This window comes from Salvelinus namaycush, chromosome 25 (assembly GCF_016432855.1).
Source record: "Salvelinus namaycush isolate Seneca chromosome 25, SaNama_1.0, whole genome shotgun sequence".
In the NCBI taxonomy this organism is placed as follows: Eukaryota; Metazoa; Chordata; class Actinopteri; order Salmoniformes; family Salmonidae; genus Salvelinus; species Salvelinus namaycush.
This window is the reverse complement of record NC_052331.1, coordinates 10979844-11004463: the sequence shown is the minus strand read 5'-3', so window position 1 is coordinate 11004463 and position 24620 is coordinate 10979844. Positions and strand designations below refer to the sequence as shown.

At 41.1% G+C, this 24620-nt stretch overlaps 2 protein-coding genes across 2 annotated transcripts; one reads left to right on the top strand and one right to left on the bottom strand.

Annotated features, from left to right (window-relative positions):
• The first annotated feature begins 8437 nt into the window (after positions 1-8437).
• Positions 8438-15158, top strand: LOC120020036 (peroxiredoxin-1-like). The gene is made up of 6 exons (XM_038963467.1): positions 8438-8452; positions 9470-9575; positions 9761-9914; positions 14035-14157; positions 14294-14424; positions 15073-15158. Exons 1-6 carry the CDS (start codon positions 8447-8449, stop codon positions 15156-15158), a joined length of 606 nt encoding a protein of 201 aa, XP_038819395.1. The 5' UTR covers positions 8438-8446.
• A 3746-nt stretch (positions 15159-18904) lies between these two features.
• Positions 18905-24560, bottom strand: LOC120020231 (zinc finger protein 13-like). Its single transcript, XM_038963759.1, has 2 exons — positions 24140-24560; positions 18905-20325 (listed from the first exon to the last, which is right to left on the bottom strand). The coding sequence occupies exons 1-2, from the start codon at positions 24414-24416 to the stop codon at positions 19277-19279; spliced, it is 1326 nt and encodes a 441-aa protein (XP_038819687.1). The 5' UTR covers positions 24417-24560; the 3' UTR covers positions 18905-19276.
• Between the last annotated feature and the right edge of the window lie 60 nt (positions 24561-24620).

The following is a 24620-nucleotide window of genomic DNA, read 5'->3' as shown; positions in this document are numbered from 1 at the left end:
GCTGAGTTGAAAAGTACACAACTAGAACCTTCAAACTCAACTATAGACCTCGATGCCAGTTCCACTGCATTTTTCCATTGGCCGTTAGTGGTGTCAGAACCATTAACATGGCTGTTAGTGGTATCAGAACCATTAACATGGTCGTTAGTGGTGTCAGAACCATTAACATGGCTGTTAGTGGTGTCAGAACCATTAACATGGCCGTTCTCAATCTGTCCCTCATTGTCTCCTCCACTGTGATCTTATCTGAATCTGCCTTTCTCACCGTTCTTCTCTTTTGTCATAGCGTTATAGACCTGAACTCTGAGCTCATCCCTGGTCTTCTCTGTGATAAATTGAGATGCGTGTAAGAATCAAAAGATGGGTAAATGTGACTACTACATTTAAGTTATTTTGCAGATGCTCTTGTCCAGAGCAAGTAGGGTTAAGTGCCTTGATCAAGGGCACATCAACAGATTTTTCACATAGTCTGCTCAGGGATTTGAACCAGTTACTGGCACAAAGCTTTTAACCGCTAGGCGACCTGCTGCCCTATAAACAGCATTATCTGATCTACGGCATTATCTGATCTACAGCATTATCTTCATTATCAGAGAGATCAGCACAACCACTCGGCCAAATTTTATAATTAGGCAAGCGTCAACTACTTGTGAGGTTTAACAATTTAGAATGCTTACCGTCAACATTGTCTGCTCTTTTGATGTTGGAGTCTATCGGCTTCTCTTTCCCTCCTCCTCCTCATCTTCTTCAGGAACCCTCATCAGAGCATTCCCTAAGATGCCATTCTCCATCCTGCTTCACAAAGACAAAATGACATATTGATTTTGTTAGCTACAACTGTAATGGAGGTGGTTTGGTGAGACCCGAAGATGTAATTTATAATAATAATTTATATCACTTAAAATAGTGCGAAAGACAATGAAAACCTACCTGGCCAGCTCCAGGAGAGGTTTACCACACATGAAGAAAGCCTCTCCTCACTGATCTGCTGCTGTAACCATACTTTTTGGCTTTGGAAAGATAAATAGGGCAAAGTTATTGATTAGGACATTAATTAGAAATTGGAAATTATTTTACAGACAGATTGCTTCAACTGTGTGTGTGTGTGTGTGTGTGCGTGTGTGTGTGTGCGTGTGCGTGTGTGTGTCTTCCAGCCCTACTCACAGCATCCCGCTGTGAGTAGGCTTCTTGGAGGACGTTGACTGCTGACACCACATCCCCCATGATGAGATGTCTTTTCTCTGTGCCAATGAGTTTATTTGCCTCCTCCATGAGCATTGTGTAGAACTGAGAAAAAACATTGATAAACAAATCATTTTTGCTGTCTGTTTATTGCCACTAACAAGGTGTCTAGTTAGCCAACTAACTTTAGCTAGCTAGTTTACGTTAAACATTGGCAAACAATATTCAGCGTTCAAAAGTAACATGAAATCCATTGACAATAGTTTATTCACTATGCGGTGCAACACTGCTAGCTTCTCAATCTCAGTAGTGCATTTCCGTGAGCGCTGTTCAGTTATCTTGACCATCACAAATTAAACTAAATTAATGGTAAACATTTTTATACAGTGAATGTGCGTATAATAGTTGATCAGAGACAGGCACATCACTCTTGCCAATCTTGCAGATAATTTCCGGTCAACTTCAGCTTGGGGAAACAGCAGGAGAAAATGAAAGGTGCTGTGACACATTTTTACATCTGTCGAATGATGGCAAATAATGATGCCATATTCATATTTTCTTGACAATATCACAACAAATAATGGAGAAATAGCTCAACAAAGATTATGGTCAGATGATTAGCAACATGTAAAATAGCACTTATTTTAAAACTTAAATCGGGAGAAAGTGTGGCAACAAGAGTAGTAGCACAGGAAAATAGTTAGGGTGGCAGGTAGCCTAGTGGTTAGAGTGTTGGGCCACTAACCAACAGGTTGCTGGATTGAATCCCTGAGCTGACATGGTCAAAATCTGTTGCTCTGAACAAGGCAGTTTAACCCACTGTTCCCCGGTAGGCTGTCATTGTAAATAATAATTTGTTCTTAACTGACTTGCCTAAATAAATATAACATTAGTGTAATAAGGAAATCTGCACTACTTTGCCTCCAGGTGGGGCTTTAGAAATCTATCCAGCTCACATCAGTCCCTATCAAAAGAACACTCATTGAGACTGAGCTCTTTGAGCCCTTCACTACGGCACCTGCCATGCAATCATTTGATTGAACTCCAGTATGCATGAGATGCGAGCCTTTAGTCTACAGGTAAGCTATCTATCGGGAAGGAGACATCAGAGAGGATGAGAGTTGAAAACAACTCAGAGGGCTTCTGTTACCACACACCACACATTTCTCTCAAGAGGCTTTTTGTCAGGCCTGCCGGTAATACTAATTTGCCTAAGCCCTAAGGGAACCAATAACATTAAATTGAATTAAATCAGAGACATTAGCTCTGTCGGGCCTGTATGCTGCTAGCCAAGATCCATCCAGAGAGAACAGAAAGACAGGTGCAAAGGAGGAACCTGTTGCTCTTGCTCTGTCCAGGGAGCTGAGAGAGCGAGCAGCCCTGCTGTCAGTGCCTTCTGTGAGGGGTGCTCTAAGCACCACCCCCCCCCCCCCCCCCCCGAAGAACCCCCCGCTGGCTCCCCTGTTTACAGCCCTGTCAGGGCAGGCCTGGACCTGACAACCCATCACAGGGCAGGCCTGGACCTGACAACCCATCACAGGGCAGGCCTGGACCTGACAACCCATCACAGGGCAGGCCTGGACATGACAGACCCAATCAGGCTCACACTGAGACCCTTCACACCAATTTGGTCTATATGTCTTCACCAACACAGTACTTCTATTCTAACACCCTGTGTTCTATGAATTGTATAATGTCAATGTGTATTGTGAATTGTAAAGGTAATTTAAATGTGAATTGTGTGTGTAATATGTAAAATAGGTCTTAGAATGCTGACGATTTCACTCTATTATGGTGAATGGTAAAAAAGCATCATAACCATCTTCATTCACTAGAGGGGCTGTCGTTGTGAGGAAAATGGTCAGCTGATGGCCTCAATTATATAGGTCTGGATGGCATAGCGCGTAATATCCTGTCTACATGTACACAGTCAGTTTATAAGGAGCTTCGTTCTTTCCATAATATAATATACAGTGCCTTTAGAAAGTATTCAGACCTCTTCCCTTTTTCCAAATTTTGTTATGTTCCAGCCTTATTCTAAAATGTATTAAATAATTTTTCCCCTCATCAATCTACACACAATACCCCATAATGACAAAGCGAAAACAGGTTTTTAGAAAATGTTCGCAAATGTATTAAAAATAAAAAACTGAAAAAACATATTTACATAAGTATTCAGCTCCTTTGCTATAAGACTCGAAATTGAGCTCAGGTGTCTCCTGTTTCCATTGATCATCCTTGAGATGTTTCTACAACTTGATTGGAGTCCATCTGTGGTAAATTCAATTGATTGGACATGATTTGGAAAGGCACACACTTGTCTATACAAGGTCCCACAGTTGACAGTGCATGTCAGAGCAAAAACCAAGCCATGAAGTCGAAGGAATTGTCTGTAGATGTCCGAGACAGGATCGTGTCGAAGCACAGATCTGGGGAAGGTTACCAAAACATTTCTGCAGCACTGAAGGTCCCCAAAAACACAGAGGCCTCCATCATTCTTAAAGGGAAGAAGTTTGGAACCATCAAGACTCTTCCTAGAGCTGGCCGGACCAACCAGAGCAATCGCTGGAGTAGGGCCTTGGTAAGAGAGGTGACCAAGAAACCGATGGTCATTCTGACTGAGCTCTAGAGTTCCTCTGTGGAGATGGGAGAACCTTCCAGAAGGACAACCATCTCTGCAGCACTCCACCAATCAGGCCTTTATGGTAGAGTTGCCAGACAGAAGCCACTCCTCAGTAAAATGTTTGCCAAAAGGCACCTAAAGACTCTCAGACCATGAGAAATAAGATTATCTTGTCTGATGAAACCAAGATTGAACTCTTTGGCCTGAATGCCAAGCATCACGTCTGGAGGAAACCTGGCACCATCCCTATGGTGAAGCATGGTGGTGGCATCATCATGCTGTTTTTCAGCCGCAGGGACTGAGAGACTAGTCAGGATCGAGGGAAAGATGAATGGAGCAAAGTACAGAGAGATCCTTGATGAAACCCTGCTCCAGGGGACTCAGGACCTCAGACTGGGACGAAGGTTCACCTTCCAACAGGACAACGACCCTAAGCACACCACCAAGACAACGCAGGAGTGGCTTTGGGACAAGTCTCTGAATGTCCTTGAGTGGCCCAGCCAGATCCCGGACTTGGACCCGATCTAAAATCTCTGGAGAAACCTGAAAATAGTTGTGCAGCGACGCTCCCCATCCAACTTGACAGAGCTTGAGAAGATCTGCAGAGAAGAATGGGAGAAACTTCCCAAATACAGGTGTGTCAAGATTGTAGCGTCATACCCAAGAAGAGTAACGGGTCTGAATACTTACAGTTGAAGTCGGAAGTTTACATACACCTTAGCCAAATACATTAAACTCAGTATTTCACAATTCCTGACATTTAATCCTAGTAAAAATTACCTGTCAGTTAGGATCACCACTTTATTTTAAGAATGTGAAATGTCCGAATAATAGTAGAGAGAATGATTTATGTCAGCTTTTATTTGTTCCATCACATTCCCAGTGGGTCAGAAGTTTACATACACTCAATTAGTATTTGGTAGCATTGCCTTTAAATTGTTTAACTTGGGTCAAACATTTCGGGGTAGCCTTCCACAAGCTTCCCACAATACGTTGGGGGAATTGTAAATAAGGTATTTCTTTTTTTTTTTAAATTTTTAATACTTTTTTTATTTTATTCTAAAAACCTGTTTTTGCTTTGTCATTATCAGGTGTTATGCGTAGAATGCTGAGGATAAAAAAAATGTAAGTCCATTTTAGAATAAGGCTGTAACGCAACAAAATGTGGAGAAAGGCAAGGGGTCTGAATACTTTCTGAAATACTGTATGTCATATATTGTCATAAAGAATGTAATTATAATGATAATATTCACCTGGTGAAGGCCAATGTACTGGAAATTAACGAATTCGACAACCATGTCTCTGCCACTATCAAAAACAGTCATGGGTGGTAACTCTACAATTCACTCGAAAAGGCAAGGCACACTGGGAAATTATATTAGAGGCATCGTGGAGGAGTCACTTAAAATGTTCAAGATGATACTAATCAAACAGGGTCACAGTGACTATCGGTTTCAATAATGACTACGAAATCACTTTAAGTAACGGTGCTCAGAGTTAGGAAGTGCAACGGATTTCCTCAAAAGTTTTGAGTAATGACAGCACATTGGGGTTTACAGTGCACAGTGGTCATGTAGCCTGGTCCCAGATATGCTTGTGCTGCCAGCTCCTAAGGCCATTGTCATGCCAATGGGACCAGGCTAGTAATTTTCTGCCCTCAGATGAAAAGATGCTACAGAGATTGTTGGGTGCACACTGAAGGGCCCAGTGCCTCTCCTCATCTCTCCTCCACCTCATCCTGCTGCTGCTGTAACTGGGGTGATGTCTTTGCATGTTGTTGCCATGGACACCACATGAAGGGCCAGATAAGAGGGGACCAACACAATAAACCCTTATTAAACTCGCAGGCAGCGTGCGGTGGGATACAGATCAAACAGAGGCCTACAGCCCAATGTTCAGCTTTCAAAAACACAATAATATGGACATAAATAATACCTGAATAATCACAAAAACACTAGTTACATCGTAATTTGTTGTTTGAAGAGCACTAGACCTTCCTCTCTGTTTTCATATACCGACTAGAAATGCAAATGTATTCCTTCTCCTGTTTCTAAGGACCTACAGTGCATTTGGAAAGTATTCAGATCCCTTGACTTTTTCCACATTTTGTTACGTTACAGCCTCATTCTAAAAATGATTAAATCGTTTCCCCCCCCTCATCAATCTACACACAATACCCCATAATGACAAAGCTAAAACAGGTTCTTAGAAATGTTTGCAAATATTTATATAAAAATAAATGAATTAAATATCACATTTAAATACAATTGAAGTCAGAAGATTACATACACTTTGGTTGGAGTCATTAAAACTAGTTTTTCAACCACTCCACAAATTTCTTGTTAACAAACTATAGTTTTGACAAGTCGGTTAGGACATCTACTTTGTGCATGATACAAGTAATTGTTCCAACAATTGTTTACAGACAGATTATTTCACTTATAGTTCACTGTATCACAATTCCAGTGGATCAGAAGTTAACATACACTAAGTTGACTGTGCCTTTAAACAGCTTGGAAAATTTCAGAAGATTATGTCGTGGCTTTAGACGCTTCTGATAGGCTAATTGCCATCATTTGAGTCAATTGGAGGTGTACCTGTGGATGTATTTGAAGGCCTACCTTCAAACTCAGTGCCTCTTTGCTTGACATCATGGGAAAATCAAAATAAATCAGCCAAGACCTCAGAGAAAAAATTGTAGAGATCCACAAGTCTGGTTCATCCTTGGGAACATTTTCCAAATGCCTGAAGGTACCACGTTCATCTGTACAAACAATAGTACGCAAGTATAAACACCATGGGACCACGCAGCCGTCATACCGCTCAGGAAGGAGACGTGTTCTGTTTCCTAGAGATGAACGTACTTTGGTGCAAAAAGTGCAAATCAATCCCAGAACAACAGCAAAGGACCTTGTGAAGATGCTGGAGGAAACAGGTACAAAAGTATCTAATGTATATCCACAGTAAAACGAGTCCTATATCGACATAACCTGAAAGGTCGCTCAGCAAGGAAGAAGCCACTGCTCAAAAACCGGCATAAAAAAAGCCAGACTACGGTTTGCAACTGCACATGGGGACAAATATTGTACTTTTTGGAGAAATGTCCTCTGGTCTGATGAAACAAAAATAGAACTGTTTGGCCATAATGACCATCGTTATGTTTGGAGGAAAAAGGGGGATGCTTGCAAGCCGAAGAACACCATCCTAACCGTGAAGCACGGGGGTGGCAGCATCATGTTGTGGGGGTGCTTTGCTGCAGGAGGGACTGGTGTACTTCACAAAATAGATGGCATCACGAGGAGGGAAAATTATGTGGATATATTAACGCAACATCTCAAGACATCAGTCAGGAATTTAAAGCTTGGGTCTTCCAAATGGAAAATGACCCCCAAGCATACTTCCAAAGTTGTAGCAAAATGGTTTAAGGACATCAAAGTCAAGGTATTGTAGTGGCCATCATAAAGCCCTGACCTCATTCCTATAGAAAATGCGTGGGCAGAACTGAAAAAGCTTTTGCGAGCAAGGAGGTCTACAAACCTGACTCTGTTACACCAGCTCTGTCAGGAGGAAAGGGCCAAAATTCACCCAACTTATTGTGGGAAGCTTGTGGAAGGCTACCCGAAACGTTTGACCCAAATTAAACAATTTAAAGGCAGTGCTACCAAATACTAATTGAGTGTATGTAAACTCCTGACCCACTGGGAATGTGATGAAAGAAATAAAAGCTCAAATAAATCATTCGCTCTACTATTATTCTGATATTTCACATTCTTAAAATAAATTGGTGATCCTAACTGACCTTAAACAGGGAATTTTGAAAAACTGAGTTTAAATGTATTTGGCTTAGGTGTATGTAAACTTCTGACTTCAACTGTAAATGCAGAGGGTTTTTTACTTAGTTATAAGGAATTCTTATCACTTTACATGTCCCTGTAACACCTAAAGAGTTTGCAATAGGTTTAGATGCCATTCCCTCAGGTGTTGCTTTATTATTCAGGAACATGTCAAGACCTGACCCTCAGAGTCTACCTTCCATTAACCCTGTTGACTCATCAGTAGGAAAGATTTGTTTCTCTTTTGGTCCATTCAACAACAGAGCGATACGAACCTTGTTTCAGGAAAATGTTGTATGCCTTATTGGAATGGATTTATTGATAATATCTGTTGAAAAAAGTTTGGATGTTGCCACACACATACCTACTTGTTCACAAAATTAAGGAAGTTTCCTTTAAAATGATTCATAAATATTATCCTGCCAACCACTATATGAAGAAGTTTAAGAAAAACATAAACTCAAATTGTACCTTCTGTAATGACCCCCCAGAAACAGGTTTGCATCTTTTTTGGCATTGTATTCATGTAAGAAAACTGTGGCAAGACATCAGTAGATTTATAATTGAACACATTTATGAAGATTTTACGCTATTGTGGAGAGACGTACTGCTTGGATATTTTACCTACAATATAAATAAATTGAAACAATTTCATGTAATTAATTTCATTATTCTTTTGGCCAAATTTCATATTCACAAATGCAAATTTACAAACAAAACACCACATTTTCGTTCCTTACAAAAATACATTTAACTATATTTTAAGACCATTAAATACTCTAACAAAAAAGCTGTTACACATAATTCTATGCATGTCCCTTAAGGTCCTTGTGTAATGTGATATTGTAACCCCTAGCCCAATTGTCCTTTGTATATTATGTATATATACTTGTGTTCCCCCATGTACTTTCAGTATTGAATTGTTGTTAAAGAAAATAATAATACAAATAAATAAATAAAGAATGGGCTGTGGCCACTGGCAGTGTTCTAACATCGCGAGAATTGAGCTGCTGTATATAGTTCCATGCGATTAATCTCATTCTTTGCACTCCTCATCTCAAGCGGCTGCTGTAGGACCAAGGCAGAGGTATGTGTTTTGTAGGGCTACACTTTCAATCTATCATGAAATATATAGGCTAAAGCATGTTTTCGGTTATTCCAAAAAAAGAAAGTGAAAACTTAGCCATACTATGACTAATCGTTTTTGACTTTTATTTCCTTATCATTTCATTTGTGTGCAATCTTACCGGCATTAAACTTGTAGCCTACATTTCCATTGACGGCAGAATAAATGCGTTTGTTTAGCTTTACAATAGTTTTTGGGGGGGATTATGTCCAAGTGGCCTACATAATTTATTTGTTCAATGGAATATTGGAATAAAAAATCAGGTGAGGGGAAAAAAACGAATGCAGGTTTACGAAATAGGACTGACTGCGTGTGCAATATAGTAAAAGGTTTTGCCACTTGCCAGGCAAGAACAGCCTGTTGAACTATGCGATTAATGCTTAAAATAAAGCCATAAATGGCCATTTAGGAAACACCTGTGGATTAGGTGTTGCTCATGAAAGAAGTGAAATCTTCCATAGAATCAATTTCCTATTCCTGCCTGTATTGTTTTCAGTTATTTTCACATTATAGCTTCAATGCCGAAAATGTATAGAAAGAGGATGGAGAGAGCATCCCAGTTCATCTTTCATGTCCAGTTATCTTAGTGTTTTTTGTGTACTACCATGAGTGGTTATTGCTGTATAATGTATATTGACAGCATACATAAAACAGTTAAGGCCTATTTGTTCAATTTATCTTCATCCACCTCCAGTGAAACTGAAGATGGCTGCAGGTAAAGCGCGCATCGGGCATCTGGCCCCTGACTTCAAGGCCACAGCAGTCATGCCAGATGGACAGTTTAAAGACCTCAGCATTTCCAACTACAGAGGTAGACCTACTACTACGTTTCATAGTATTCTGCACTGTCCTTTGTTGATTGATTTTAAAGTTTGATAATACAGTAATGACCTATAAGCCTGTTGGATAAGATTTTAGTTACATTGAATGTGTGCTTCCAGTCTCCGCAACTTGATAGGTTTGTCTAATGGTGTGTCTTGTGCTGCTTGCCTGCAGGGAAGTATGTGGTGTTCTTCTTCTACCCACTGGACTTCACCTTTGTGTGCCCTACTGAGATCATCGCCTTCAGTGACGCTGCCGAGGAGTTCAGGAAGATCGACTGCGAGGTCATTGGTGCCTCTGTTGACTCCCACTTCTGCCATCTTGCCTGGTACGAGTCTTTTGAACAATTATTTTGCCTTATGAAGATTTCATCCTAGGTGACGCAGGATAAGTTACAGTGCAGCGATCTTTTTATTACATTTTTTGTATATATTTGTATTCAAGTTTTACAAAATGTACATCAATGTAAGTACAAAGATTTTACCATATCCCAACCAACCTTCCTTCCTTCCTCCACATAACACATTCATTGGAAACCCTAAGAGAATACTTAATGTTCTCAAGCTTTAGGAAGAACATTACATCGTTGAGCCATTGAGAAATAAGTGGGGGTTGAGCAGACTTCCACTGGAAAATAATTCTACGTCGAGCTAATAAGGATGTAAAAGCAACAGCATCGGCATGTTTGGGGTCCAAGGAGAACGCGTATTCTGGAATACCAAAAACAGCTATCAAGGGACATGGCTGCAGGTTAATTTCAAGCACCTCAGATCATTTTTTAAAGAGAATCCCAGTCATTTTTGTAGTTTAGAGCATTGACTTAACAGAGACATGACATCTATCACACTCATCATTTACATTTGGATATATTTCAGACAATCTGGATTTGGAAAAATGCACTCTTTGAAAAACCTTAAATTGTATGTGACCAAGATGAGCACAAGATGTAGTGGAGCGTACTCTATCAATCGCCTCCTCCCACCACTCCTGTGTGAATTCAACACCCATTTCCCGTTCCCAAGCAGATGTAGTTTTGTTGGTGGAATGGGAATAAGTGAATCTTATCAATAGGACCCATAGTAGAATTTAAAATGCACTTGAAACTGGTACCAAATCTTAAGTGTGGAAGGAACTACAGGATTGCCAGTATAGCAAGAGGTGGATGCTGGGAGAGAAGAGCGGAGTAAAGCAGGAAGAGAAGCAGAAATACAAGAATGTGCCTCTAGGTAGCATCATGGGGTATCTGGAGCATGTAACCAGAATAGCAATTACTGAAAGTTGGCTGCCCAGTAATAGTATACAAAGTTGGATAGTGTATGACCTCCACTAAACTTGCATCTCTGAAGTAAAGATCTACTGACTCTGGGTACCTTTCCTCCCCAGATAAATGTGGTAACAGCCTGATTGATTGACAAAAACAAAAGAAAGTTGGTAAAAACAATGGGATAGATTGAAATGGATAGTTATTTGGGTAACCTGTTCATTTTTACAGCATTAATCCTTCCTATAAGTGATAGTGGTAAGCTACCCCATCTCTGAAAATCAGATTTCATTTGCGTAAGGAGGGGAGCAAAGTTTGCAGAAAAAAGAGCATGTAATGAACAAGTAACGTTCACTTCAAGGTATTTGAAACCAGAGCGGCTAAGCTGAAAAGGCAAGTCTGTCTGCTGGAACTGTAGCACTGCTGGATTGAGTGGGAAGTACTCACTTCTCTGGAGTTTCAGCTTGTAACCGGGAGAAGGAGCCAAAGTTCTCCAGAATAGAAAGGATAGAAGGTAAACAGGTTACAGGGTTATTTACATAGGTTATCATTATATGCAGATGATTTGTTACTCTATGTTCAACTCCTTCCTGTGTTACACCTTGGAAAGAGGAGGATGCCCGTAAAGCTACTGAAAGAGGCTCAATGGCGACGGCAAATAATAAAGGGGACATTGGGCAGCCTGTCCCACGTTCCAGGGCAAAATAGTCAGAACGGTTGACATTGGTACAGACACTGGCCTGGGGAGATGTATACAAGAGACGGTTCTTTGAGCTAAATTTGTCCCCAAGTCAAAAAAATGTAAGAACAGCAAATAGGTACTCCCATTCAATTCTGTCAAATGCCTTCTCTGCATCTAGGGAGATTACCACCTCAGGGGAGTTGGAGAATTGTTTAGAATAAATCATGTTAAACCGCATCTGAATATAAAAAGAAAATCTGTCCTTTTATAAAGCCGGTTTGTTCCTGTGATACGAGTCCTGGTAAGACTACTTCCAGACACCTTGCTATCACCTTCGCCAGCATCTTTACATCCACATTAAGGAGACTTAGGGCCCTAAATGAAGAACAGGAAGTGGGGTCTTTCCCCTTCTTAAGGTGAAGCGCTATTGAAGCCTGTGTTAGGGTAGGTGGCAGCGAGCCACGTTCAAGTGATTCATTATACATAGGTAAAAGTAAAGGGGCTAACTTGGTATGGAGTTTCTTAAAGAACTCAGTTGGAAACCCATCAGGCCCAGGAGCCTTGCTGCTCTGCATTGACTTGATAGACTGAATAACTTCTTCAAGGCTGAGAGGAGATCATCTACAGTTTCAGCCTCAACTGTGGGAGTCTCCAGTTCACCCAAAAATGTTGTCATATTGGCAGTATCTGATGGAAATTCAGACGTATACAGGGAGGAATAGAGCGATTTGAAGGTGTCATTGATCCCCGTAGGGTCAGAAATCAAGCTATGAGAGGAATCTTTCATTTGGGGAATCAGACGGGTAGCAGCACTGCGTTTTAATTGGTGTGCGAGCAGATGACTTGCCCTGTCGCCATGTTCATAGTAGGTACCACGTGAATGCAATAGTAACCATTCTGCATCTGTAGTGGACAAGAGATTGAATTCAGATTGTAAGTTCAAGCGTTGCTTATATAGCTCTAGAGATGGCGTCAAGGCATATTGGTGGTCAAGGATGGCTTTAGTGAGTTCTTCTAGTTTAACTTTCCGAGTTTTGTTAATATGAGAAAAATAAGAAAGGCCTGAAGTGATTCCCATTAGAGAGAATGAGAGGTTGAGCTTGTCTGATTTGAAAAATATATATTATCAATAGAAGTGGAGATAATGTTACAGAAGTCTGCATCAGACAGGGGAAGATAATTGAATCTCCAACAGAGAGGAGTACGAGTTTGTCCTGATAGGACTATGTCGAGGGCTAAAGGTCCATGGTCAGAAATGACAGTGGGTAAATATTCAGAAGAGGTGACATTTGGAAGTAACTTGTGATCAATAAAGAAATAGTCAATACAAGAAAAAGAATGGTGTACATGTGAAAAAAAAGAACACTGCCTGGGGATTCTGAAATCTCCAGGGATCTGTACACCCATTCTGAATCATAAAATCTGAGAAGGACTGACATAGCAGAAGGAGACTTAGTTCTGGGGTTGGAGTGGTCTAAAGCCGGGCTAATAAAACAATTCAGATCCACACCAAATATCAAAAGATGGGTGTTCAGAGAAGGGATTTTCCCCAGCAACCAATTTGGCAAATTCAACATCAAAATTGGGAGCATATACATTGACCAATACTACAGGTGTGTGCCAGTTATGATTAAAAATGTCTCGTTACTGTCTGAAATAACATTAGTAGTAGAGAAATTTATTTTTTTACTAACCAAAATTGCAACCCCTCTGGCTTTGGAGTTAAAGTCAGAATGGGAAAACCTGACTGAGCCTGGAGTTTTGTAGCCATTGATTGATCTTTAATGCGTAAATCTGCTTTTAGCTTTTCAAATAGGAGAAGATCCTAGACCTCTTGACAGGATTAATCATTGTTTTAGTATTCCAAGATAAAACTTTATAGGATTAAGCCTACATATTACAATTATTCGTTTTGTTAGCCATCTAAAATATTGAAAGGAAAAAGGTGTGAAAACAGACCAAGCATTTGCAAAGACAGAACTGATGAAAAAAGCAAGGAAAAATAAATACATTTGAACAAAAAAGGTCACCCCTCCTCTCCCACCCAAACCCAAAGTCTCCTTCCCCAGCAAATGGAGACAGCAGGTTGACGTTAGCGCAGCTTCGGTGCATATAAACCAAGAACATTTCTATCCTAACGCGGAGAGGCTCCATAGCACGAGTAGTGAAATCCATTTGAAAAGGCATTCACAAAATAGTAAAGTAGGTCAACAAATACCGCACGTTTGCACGGTCCAAATTATAATTTGGTGTATCATTTTACTGCAGTACTATTATATTAGGCTACATGTGAGTGTTATAGGCCTACAGTCAGTGTACATATTTCAGTTACTAGAGTAGGCTAAAACTTCAGTGTCCAAATATATTTTTTTATTATTCAGAGGACCGGCACACAGAAACCTGTTTACTACTATCCGTGTCCGTCTGTATACCACAGCTGTCAGGGACGCTTGGTCTCAGACACACAAAAAAGACTAAATTCAGTCTCGTTGTGTGTTCTTACAGGACCAACACACCTCGTAAGCAGGGCGGTCTGGGTCCAATGAAGATCCCTCTGGTAGCCGACACACTGCGTTCCATCTCCACGGACTACGGGGTGCTGAAGGAGGACGAGGGCATCGCCTACAGGTGGGTTCACAACAGACAAGTTCAAGGGTCAAAGTTCAGTGTTTCTATGACCGACTGGGTCAAAACCTGGGTAATGTGCCCAACAAGACTAACACAAACCTAAATGACTCAATCTATACCATATTTGTTTTTTCAGGGGCCTATTCATTATTGACGCCAAGGGCCTCTTGAGGCAGATCACCATCAACGACCTTCCAGTGGGACGCTCCATCGACGAGACCCTGCGTCTGGTGCAGGCCTTTCAGTTCACTGACAAACACGGAGAAGGTACATAACTAACCCTGCTTTCTTTTTGTTTTCTAAAAGACGATGCCTCCTTATCCTACACAGAATCAGGCTAACCTTTTGCAGTGCCATATTTGACCATGTACCGTCAGAAGACACATACACTATGTCAGGGGTCATCAACTAGATTCAGCCGCGGGACCATTTCTTTTCTTGAGCAGATGGTCGGGGGACTAGAACATAATTATAAATCATTTGTATGAAAGAAGCCCAAACAGATAATGTATTTGACAAAAACATAATTTCAAACCTTGATTACATTGGTACACAATCACATATGTCTCTCTATTTATGAGTGGAAATACTTAGTAACAGATTTCCTAAATTAAAATCATTTTGAGGTGAATTCCTATTGATTTTAGTGTTACATGTCCAAAAATATTTTTGGGGCTCAAAACTTTGGGGGGGCCAAGGGCCGCCAGTTGACGATACCTGCACTATGTGAACAGCATTTAGAGCACTATTACCACTCTCTCTTTTAAGGTAACATTCCATGTTTGTAACAGCTGAGAATGTTAGGCTGATAGTAGATGTCAGAATGTATAAAAATGTCAAGCTCCGGTTCAAAGTGTTTTGTTTATCATACTGTACTGTCCTGACACACACACTTCTTCTCTGGTGTTTCCTCAGTCTGTCCCGCCGGCTGGAAACCAGGAAGTGACACCATCAAGCCCGACACCCAGAAGAGCAAAGACTTCTTCTCCAAGCAGCACTAAGATGATGAGTGTCTGCAGCCTGCTGTAGGACAACTACAGTTACAGTACATTTCAATAGAACAATAGGCTACTGCTCTTCACTATCTATGTGCCTGGGAACTGTAGAACAATGTCATCAGCATTCCATTATCTGTCATGTGTTTAGATAGAAATGATGACCAAAGAATCAAGATTAGATTGTGTTGGAGATGTTTTAGTGTCATTAACCAGGTTCCATCCAACCTTTTTATGCGAGTAAAGTACATGTCGGATGAAAAATGTCACGACAGATCTGATGGAAACAGTGAATTTGCCGGTAAACTTTCCAAATGACAACAAAACAAAATACGCTAGACAAGGTGGGATCGTTTTGTCTGTAAAATGTATTATGAGAGAAATGGCAGTGGAAAGGCTTTTATGCGCAAATATTGATATAATATATATTTTTTAAATTATTGTCACCATCCTATCAAAGTAAACTTGGGAGTCATGTGATGACATGTGTGCACTACGACTCAGGAAAGCATGCAGTTTATTAGGCTACAGATGAAATAAGTTATGATGAACTTCACAGGGTGGTGAAAGTGCCAGTTGATGAGCTTGATGCTCCTTTCCAATAAATATCGAGGGTCTTATTCTGGTGACATGATGATCGATGTTTGGCTGCCATTTGACAAATTAAAATAATCTTGCTCTTTTGTCCATAATAACCTCATGTGTAGGCTATACCTGCACTGTATCTGCAAGCTGTTGGCTAGAGCACACATTCGCTATATAAGGCAACATTCTTTGTTACAAAACCATCAGTAGAGTTGGAAATGCGATGGAAACACATTTAACTTATTTTTTATTTGGTACATGGGAATTTAACTTCTAAAGTCAATTTTATGTGCACTACGTCATCATGCACAGATTTTTATCCGCTACAAGGCAATTTGATGGAAACACAACTCTGGTGAGAAAAGGCGCAGATTTTAGAATATTCACATGAAACTGTCGCCAGTTAGATGGAAGCCTAGCTAATGATGTCGCCATTTTGTTTTCTGTTGTATCATTTTGGTAACATAGTTTTTGTCTTTAGGCCACAGTCTGTGAAATGAGGAAAAGCAGCTTTACTGGGGGGAAAAGTGGGAAGAAAACTTAGTTTTTTTACAGTGAAAAACAAACTACTCAACTGTCCTTTCATCTTCTAAATAAAAACTTTTACAAAGCAGTTTTTTTTCCCTTGACAGATTATCAGAAAAACAAACTTAACATGTTTGTTAATTACTTTTTGTATGACTTACGATGAAATTGAAATCTGGGTTAATTTAACAGTTTAGTTTGCAATTCTGTTTTGTTTTTTGGTGAATTTAGCTACAATGTAGCTAGACATGATACACTACATGACCAAAAGTATGTGGACACCTGCTCGTCGAACATCTCATTCCAAAATCATGGGCATTAATATGTAGTTGGTCCTCCCTTTGCTGCTATAACAGCCTCCACTCTTCTGGGAAGGGTTTCCACTAGATGTTGGAATATTGCTGCGGGGACTTGCTGCCATTCAGCCACGAGCATTAGTGAAGTCGAGCACTGATGTTGGGCGATTAGGCCTGGCTCACAGTCGGCGTTCCAATTCATCCCAAAGGTGTTTGATGGGGTTGAGGTCAGGTCTCTATGCAGGCCAGTCAAGTTCTTCCACACCAATCTCGACAAACCATTTCTGTATGGACGTCGCTTTGTGCACGAGGGCATTGCCATGCTGAAAAAGGAAAGGGCCTTCCCCAAACTGTTGCCACAGTTGGAAGCACAGAATCGTCTAGAATGCCATTGCATGCTGTAGCGTTAAAGACTTCCTTTCACTGGAACTAAGGGGCCTAGCCCGAACCATGAATATCAGCCCAAGACAATTATTCCTCCTCCTCCTCCAAACTTTACAGCTGGCACTATGCATTCGGGCAGGTAGCGTTCTTCTGGCATCCGCCAAACCCAGTTTTGTTCGTTGGACTGCCAGATGGTGAAGCTCGATTCATCACTCCAAGAGAATTTGTTCCAGAGTCCAATGGCTGCGAGCTTTACACCACTCCAGCCGACACTTGGCATTGCGCATGGTGATCTTATGCTTGTGTGCGGCGGCTCGGCCATGGAAACCCATTTCATGACGCTCTCGACGAACAGTTCTTCTGCTGACATTGCTTCCAGAGGCAGTTTGGAACTCGGTAGTGAGTGTTGCAACCAAGGACAGACAATTTTTACACGCTTCAGCACTCATCGGTCACGTTCTGTGAGCTTGTTTGGCCTAACACTTCGCGGCTGAGGCGTTGCTGCTCCTAGACATTTCCACTTCACAATAATAGCACTTACAGTTGACCGGGGCAGCTCTAGCAGGGCAGAAATTTGATACACTGACTTGTTGGAAAGGTGGCATCCTATGACGGTGCCATGTTGAAAGTCACTGAGCTCTTCAGTAAGGCCATTCTACTGCCAATGTTTGTCTGTGGAGACACATTTTCATTTTTATACACACAGCAATGGGTGTGGCTGAAATAGACAAATCCACTAATTTGAAGAGGTGTCCACATACTTTTGTATATACAGTATATGTAGCTAGGACTTAAAAAACTGGATCATTGAGTGAGGCTGGACTATCAATCCAAATAGTGTTGAACAATAGAGTAACATCATCTTAAACCAGCTTAAATGAAATGAATGTGCCAAAACTTTGCAACTGCAAAAAAAGGCAGCCAAGCAAAGGACAAGGTAACATAACTAAAAATTGCAGGCAAAGATGGAAGCATTTCATCGCAATCACGCGATCATTGAAAACATGTTTCACAAAAGAAAATTGGGGGGCATTCATATATATATTTTTTGCATTCATTTACAATTAATTTGTTCTTGCCTTTCAATATTATTTATTTTGCTCTCAATAGTATTGGGTTAATGTTTTGCTTTCAAAAACATTATTTTTTGTGTAATACTAAGAATTTTGTTCTCGAATTCAAAAGGTTTGCTTGAAATTAAAGGCACAAAAGTAATTCCAAAGAACCCTCTCGCTTCGCCTCTTCCCCTGTTTTTTTCAACAAAATCAATTGATGTGCATTTCTTATGGCCTGCAGAGTACCGCCAGCTACTGTTCAATTGTTGATTAATGAGCGAGGTTAATTGACTGCAGATGGTTGTAGAATTTTTACTCAACTTAATTTTTTATGTAGTGAGAATATGGTTGTTATCATATAGTCTACCCCACAAGAGGTTGGTGACACCTTAATTGGGAGGAAGGGCTTGTGGTAATGGCTGGAGCGGAATCAGTGGAACGGTGTCAAATAAATCAAACACATGGTTTGACGCCATTCCATTTGCTCCGTTCCAGCCATTATTATGAGCCTCCACTGGTCTACCCATATTGGATGCAAAGTCAATATATTCCTTGCAGAAGAGACCAAGTGCTACTGATCTAATTCCACGCACACGTCTGTTTATGTCGCTGGTGTAGCAGGTAAAGTCACAGCGCTGACGTCCTGTTCACGGTTTGCGCACGTGTAATCCTGGTGCAGCTCCTCTGTAATTGTCAGCAAATTGATTGACTGAATTAACAAGAGAACAATCTGCTGGTGCACAAGCACATTTCTAAATAGCACCTAGTGTATTTTACTATTCTACTATTCTTACTCTCAATAGTAACTAAGTTGAGACCACGACAGTCTCTCCCCCCCCAGGAGCCCCAAGTGACCGCTTATGCCTGGAGCCGGCCCTGATTGCACAATATACAACCTGAAAATCCATTCATTTCAATGTCATTTAATATTCATGGTATGACACACAAAATGACAAATATTTGTTCAAATTTGACATCCTCATTTAACAATGCTTACCTTCCTATAAAGCCCTTGAAGCATATCAAGTCATTTATGTCATATTGTTGAGATTAGTAAAAATGCTAGGCAAATTGCAATCTAATATGGCATTCCCTTTTTTGAGCTCAGTAATTTCCTAAATAAACATCAAGATGAAAAAAACAAAACAATTGGAAGTTCTTATTTGAGTTGTAAGTAGTAGGGTTTTAAAGCTGAAATAATTGTTAAACATGTTTTTCAAGAAGACACAGTTAGGGTTAACTGTACAACACTGAGGAAAACACTGAACAACATGCAATCTTACATTCTGACATTGGCAAATTTACATTGATGTTTTTGATGTATTTTGAGGTTACCAAGAACCGTGAAACTTTTACCACACTGCACACAACTAAATGGCTTTTGTCCACTGTGAAATCGCTCATGTCTTTGGCAGTTGTCCTGCCTTGCAAACATCTTGCCACAGAGTCTGCAACTGAAAGGTCTCTCACCCGTGTGAACACTCTGATGGGACTTAAGTCTGGTTTTCTGCGTAAAACTTTTCCCACACTCAAGACATCTGTATGGTTTGACTCCAGCATGAGAGTGCTGGTGTGCTTCAAGTTGACAATGGCGGTGGAAGCTCTTTCCACACAATGAGCATATAAACACTTTTTGGTTTGGTACAGCTCTCCAAACATTGACCATTCTTTTTGTTTTCAATCTGTTCTTATTAAGAATATGCTCATTGCTGTGTGAGTTTGACTCAGATGTGTTCCCAGTTGCTCTCATGAGCCCTTGTGAAGAAGGTCCTGGCTGCTGCAGTCTAGGCTGTAAAATCAAGCCCTCCATCACAACAGGGTGCAGAGTATCTCTGTACTGCCCCTGGTCAGCTTGAAAGGACTCAGACATGGCATCGCCATGATAAAGAGGATGCCACTCGGGCTCCACTTTCACTGGGACAGTGCTGAAAATGTCATTAAGTGGTTTCTCTGCCGAAGACAAAGAGTTGCAGGAAGCAGGATGGGATGGGATAGGAGCGGGATATAGATCTGCCTGAGAGGAAAACATCTGTAAGCATCTCTCTGTAGTGTAAGACCCATCTGGGTGAGTGGAATCATTCCCACTTAGTCCTTGTGTAACAGAGAACCACAGCTGACTATCTCTCTCATCCATTCTAAAGTCCAAACTGCCTGTGATTCCTGGGTCTTGTACAGTTCCCTGGGCTACATGTTTTTCCACCTGCTCTGCTTTCACCAACAACTCCAGTCCACCCCTCGCCTCCACAAGGTGTCCTGAGCTCTGCAGCTCATTGAACTTCTCCGGGTCCTCTACAGGCGTGGCTTGGGATTTCTGGTCCTCTTCATTACCTGGAAGTAGAGTAGACAGTTTATGTAATTGTTAGAAATATGTCAAATAAGCGATAAAGCAAAACCCTGTACAGTGCAAATAACCTGACTTGATGGCAGGGCCGTAACTACATATGAGGACACCGGGGTCTGGACTTCGGTAACTTTTTCTAATTTGAAAAATAACAAAAGTATATAAACTCAGCAAAAAAAAGAAATGTCCTCTCACTGTCAACTGTTTATTTTCAGCAAACTTAACATGTGTAAATATTTGTATGAACATAAGATTCAACAACAGACATAAACTGAACAAGTTCCACAGACATGTGACTAACAGGCTTACTACACCACTCGCGTCGCGTGCGCGAGCGTTGCAAAATACATTTTGAAATCTATGTTATTCAATTATTGCACCCACACTGCTCGCGCGTGCCAACAAGCATCTGCGTTGCCAAGGGCTAAAACAGAAGTCATTCCTATTTCTGACGCAGATCGCGCTGCAAGTCGTGCCTCTCCCATCACCTCATTGGTTTATAGAAGCAGATAACCAAGTGCCATCTCCTCATTGGTTATACCCACGTGGGTGACTGAAAGACGAACGAGGTCAGTGGCAGTAATGCACCTAATTTATGAAGGTTGCCAATCGCAAAATATGGTCAAGAGAAGAAAAAGCCTGGAAGGAAGAGAGCTGGACTAGAAACGATTCGGTTGACCGTTTTATGTGTGGATTAATTGGCGGAGTAGAGGACCTTGTGCATTTCAGGTAAAATAACTCAATGTTTATATCCCAGGACAAATTAGCTAGCAACAGCAAGCTAGCTAAATAGGACAAATTAGCTAGCAAGTGCAAGCTAACTAGCTAAATTGCCATAAATGTTTAATGCTTTTCGACCTCTCCCCAAATTAATATAATTGGTTCAGAGTTTGTTTTGATATTTTCACCTGTGTGTCGTGATCACGTTTGGTGTGGGGGGACAAAATACATGTATGCACGATGGCGCACGCGCGCAGCCGGTTTGGGTTCCGTGTAAACAGAAATGGAATAATGTGTCCCTGAACAAATGGGGGTCAAAATCAAAAGTATTAAGTACTGCAGTGCACCAGATTTGCCAGTTCTTGCTGTGAGATGTTACCCCATTCTTCCACCAAGGCACCTGCAAGTTCCTAGACATTTCTGGGGGGAATGGCCCTAGCCCTCCGATCCAACAGGTCCCAGACGTGCTCAATGGGATTGAGATCCGGGCTCTTCGCTGGCCATGGCAGAACACTGACATTCCTGTCTTGCAGGAAATCACGCACAGAACGAACAGTATGGCTGGTGGCATTGTCATGCTGGATGGTCATGTCAGGATGAGCCTGCAGGAAGGGTACCACATGAGGGAGGAGGATGTCTTCCCTGTAACACACAGCGTTGAGATTGCCTACAATGACAACAAGCTCAGTCCGATGATTCTGTGACACACCGTCCCAGACAATTACGGACCCTCCACCTCCAAATCGATCCCGCTCCAGAGTACAGGCCTCGGTGTAACGCTCATTCCTTCGACGATAAACGCGAATCCAACAACCATCCCTGGTGAGACAAAAAATGTGACTCGTCAGTGAAGAGCACTTTTTTCCAGTCCTGTCTGGTCCAGCGACGATGGGTTTGTGCCCATAGGCGACGTTGTTGCCGGTGATGTCTGGTGAGGACCTGCCTTACAACAGGCCTACAAGCCCTCAGTCCAGCCTCTCTCAGGCTATTGCGGAGTCTGAGCACTGATGGAGGGATTGTGCGTTCCTGGTGTAACTCGGGCAGTTGTTGTTGCCACGCTGTACCTGTTCCGCAGGTGTGATGTTCGGATGTACCGATCCTGTGTAGGTGTTGTTACACGTGGTCTGCCACTGCGAGGATCAGCTGTCCGTCCTGTCTCCCTGTAGCGCTGTCTTAGGCGTCTCACAGTACAGACATTACAATTTATTGCCCTGGCCACATCTGCAGTCCTCATGCCTCCTTGCAGCATGCCTAAGGCACGTTCACGCAGATGAGCAGGGAACCTAGGCATCTTTCTTTTGGTGTTTTTCAGAGTCAGTAGAAAGGCCTCTTTAGTGTCCTAAGTTTTCATAACTGTGACCTTAATTGCCTACCGTCTGTAAGCTGTTAGTGTCTTAACGACCATTCCACAGGTGCATGTTCATTAAATGTTTATGGTTCATTGAACAAGCATGGGAAACAGTGTTTAAACCCTTTACAATGAAGATCTGTGAAGTTATTTCGATTTTTTGAATTATCTTTGAAAGACAGGGTCCTGAAAAAGGGACGTTTATTTTTTTTGCTGAGTTTATTTTGAACACAACAAAGTAAATCAATTATGGGTCAACATCTAAATATTGCTCCCAGCGTTGATCAAAGCTCTGTGCGCTTATATTCTTGATCTGATTGAGTTCTAATCGCTCCAGCCTCTTTGCGAACGAACAGTGAACAGTGGTTTGTTTATGCCTTTTTAGCAGCAACCACTCTCTCAAAGAGCTAACCCTGCTTTCTCGCGGCACAGGCCCGAGGGCCTGAGACATAAAACGTTATGGCAGGTGTCACTTTTACTTTCTTCTCCAACACTTTTTTTGCATTATTTAAACCAAATTGAACATGTTTCATTATTTATTTGAGACTAAATTGATTTTATTTATGTATTATATTAAGTTAAAATAAAAGTGTTCATTCAGTATTGTTGTAATTGTCATTATTACAAATATATATATTTAAAAATCGGCATCGGCTTTTTTTGGTCCCGCAATAATCAGTATCGGTGTTGAAAAATCATAATCAGTCAACCTCTAGTTGTTAGTCTCATCTCGATCGCCCACTGGAGTCTATAGTTTACCCATTACCCACCTTTTTCTTACCCCTACATCACTGATATTAATACAGAATCGTAAGTAATATTCTAATAATTAATGTGAATGTGATAGTACAATCATCTGACTGCTCCAATGATGTCTGTTTATGCAGAGCTTGACTGTTAGTCGTTCCAGATAAAAGTGTCTGCTAAATAGCATATATTAGCAGGGGGAAAGTAAGGTGGTACGGTGTTCCGGCCCCAAAAAATTGTAGGAGTATGCTTTACCGATAAAACATTAGCCTATCACAATAATTAAAACAAATTATGACTGGTTGTGTTTATGCCACAATAAAAGGTAATACATTTTAAAAGTTAAATTACAAATCTTAATGGCTAGGCCCACAGAGATCCTATTGAATTAATAGGGATTCTGTATGTAGTTCTATGATTAGGCCCATAAAACATTTGAGCTCCTGCACCATGAAGAAATAAATTCTACTTTCACTCCTGTATATTAGTAATGCCTAGGACTACAAATGCAAAAACTATGTAATTTGAGAAAAGAGATATCCATGTAAATAACTGATGATTTTATGCAATTCATCATTACAACTGACTGAACAATAACGTTACCTGATGCTACGTGTTAGCGTGAATCAGTTCTCATATTTCCTCCCTTTTATGGGTATAACATTACAATTGTATAGCTAATAGTCTGTTTGCTGATGACTGAGGTGAATTAACCTACAGCAGCAACGGTGATAATGACTCGGGTAATTTTTGCTGTTCTCCAAATAGCATTTTAATAGCGGTCGCGCGCCTTCCGGTCCTCATTACGACTCAAATCCTGGTTACACAACTGAGGTACATTGCCCGATGTAAAAGAAGCTAAGTTAATCGTTAAAACCATAGGTATATGCTACGATAGGATCCTATGGGTCTAACGATGAACGTAGTCTTAAGATGCTTTAAACCGGGCTCTGCTTGACAGCACTAAACTAAGGGTGAGCTCTCACCTTTTTGTGAGGTCCCACTCCCAAGCTGAATTCCCTCAGCATGTTGCCTGTCATTTGTTCCTCGTGCTGCTGCTTCCCTTTGAGCTTTCCTCAGTTCTCTTTCCATCAGCTGTAAACTATTTTTAAGGCCTTCTATCTCGTTTTCTTTCCGACACATTTCCAGCCGTAGCACGACAGTACCCTCGTCTACAAATTTGGTTATTTCTGCAACAGCTGCCTTTGCTAACACATCCATGATTGCACCTATTTGTGTACTAAAAGAAACAGTGTTAGACATTGCTCATCAAATAAAATCACCGTTGTTACACAGAAACAAATATGCAGTGCGAGTGCCTCTGTAAAATGTTTATAACATAATCGTTTCTTCTATTGTACAGCTTCTCGAAGCTAGCAAACAGCAACGTTTGTGGAAGGGGGGTAAACTTCTTCCGGAAAGATGGATAACGGAAATGACGACAGAAAGTACCAAACACTTTCAAAT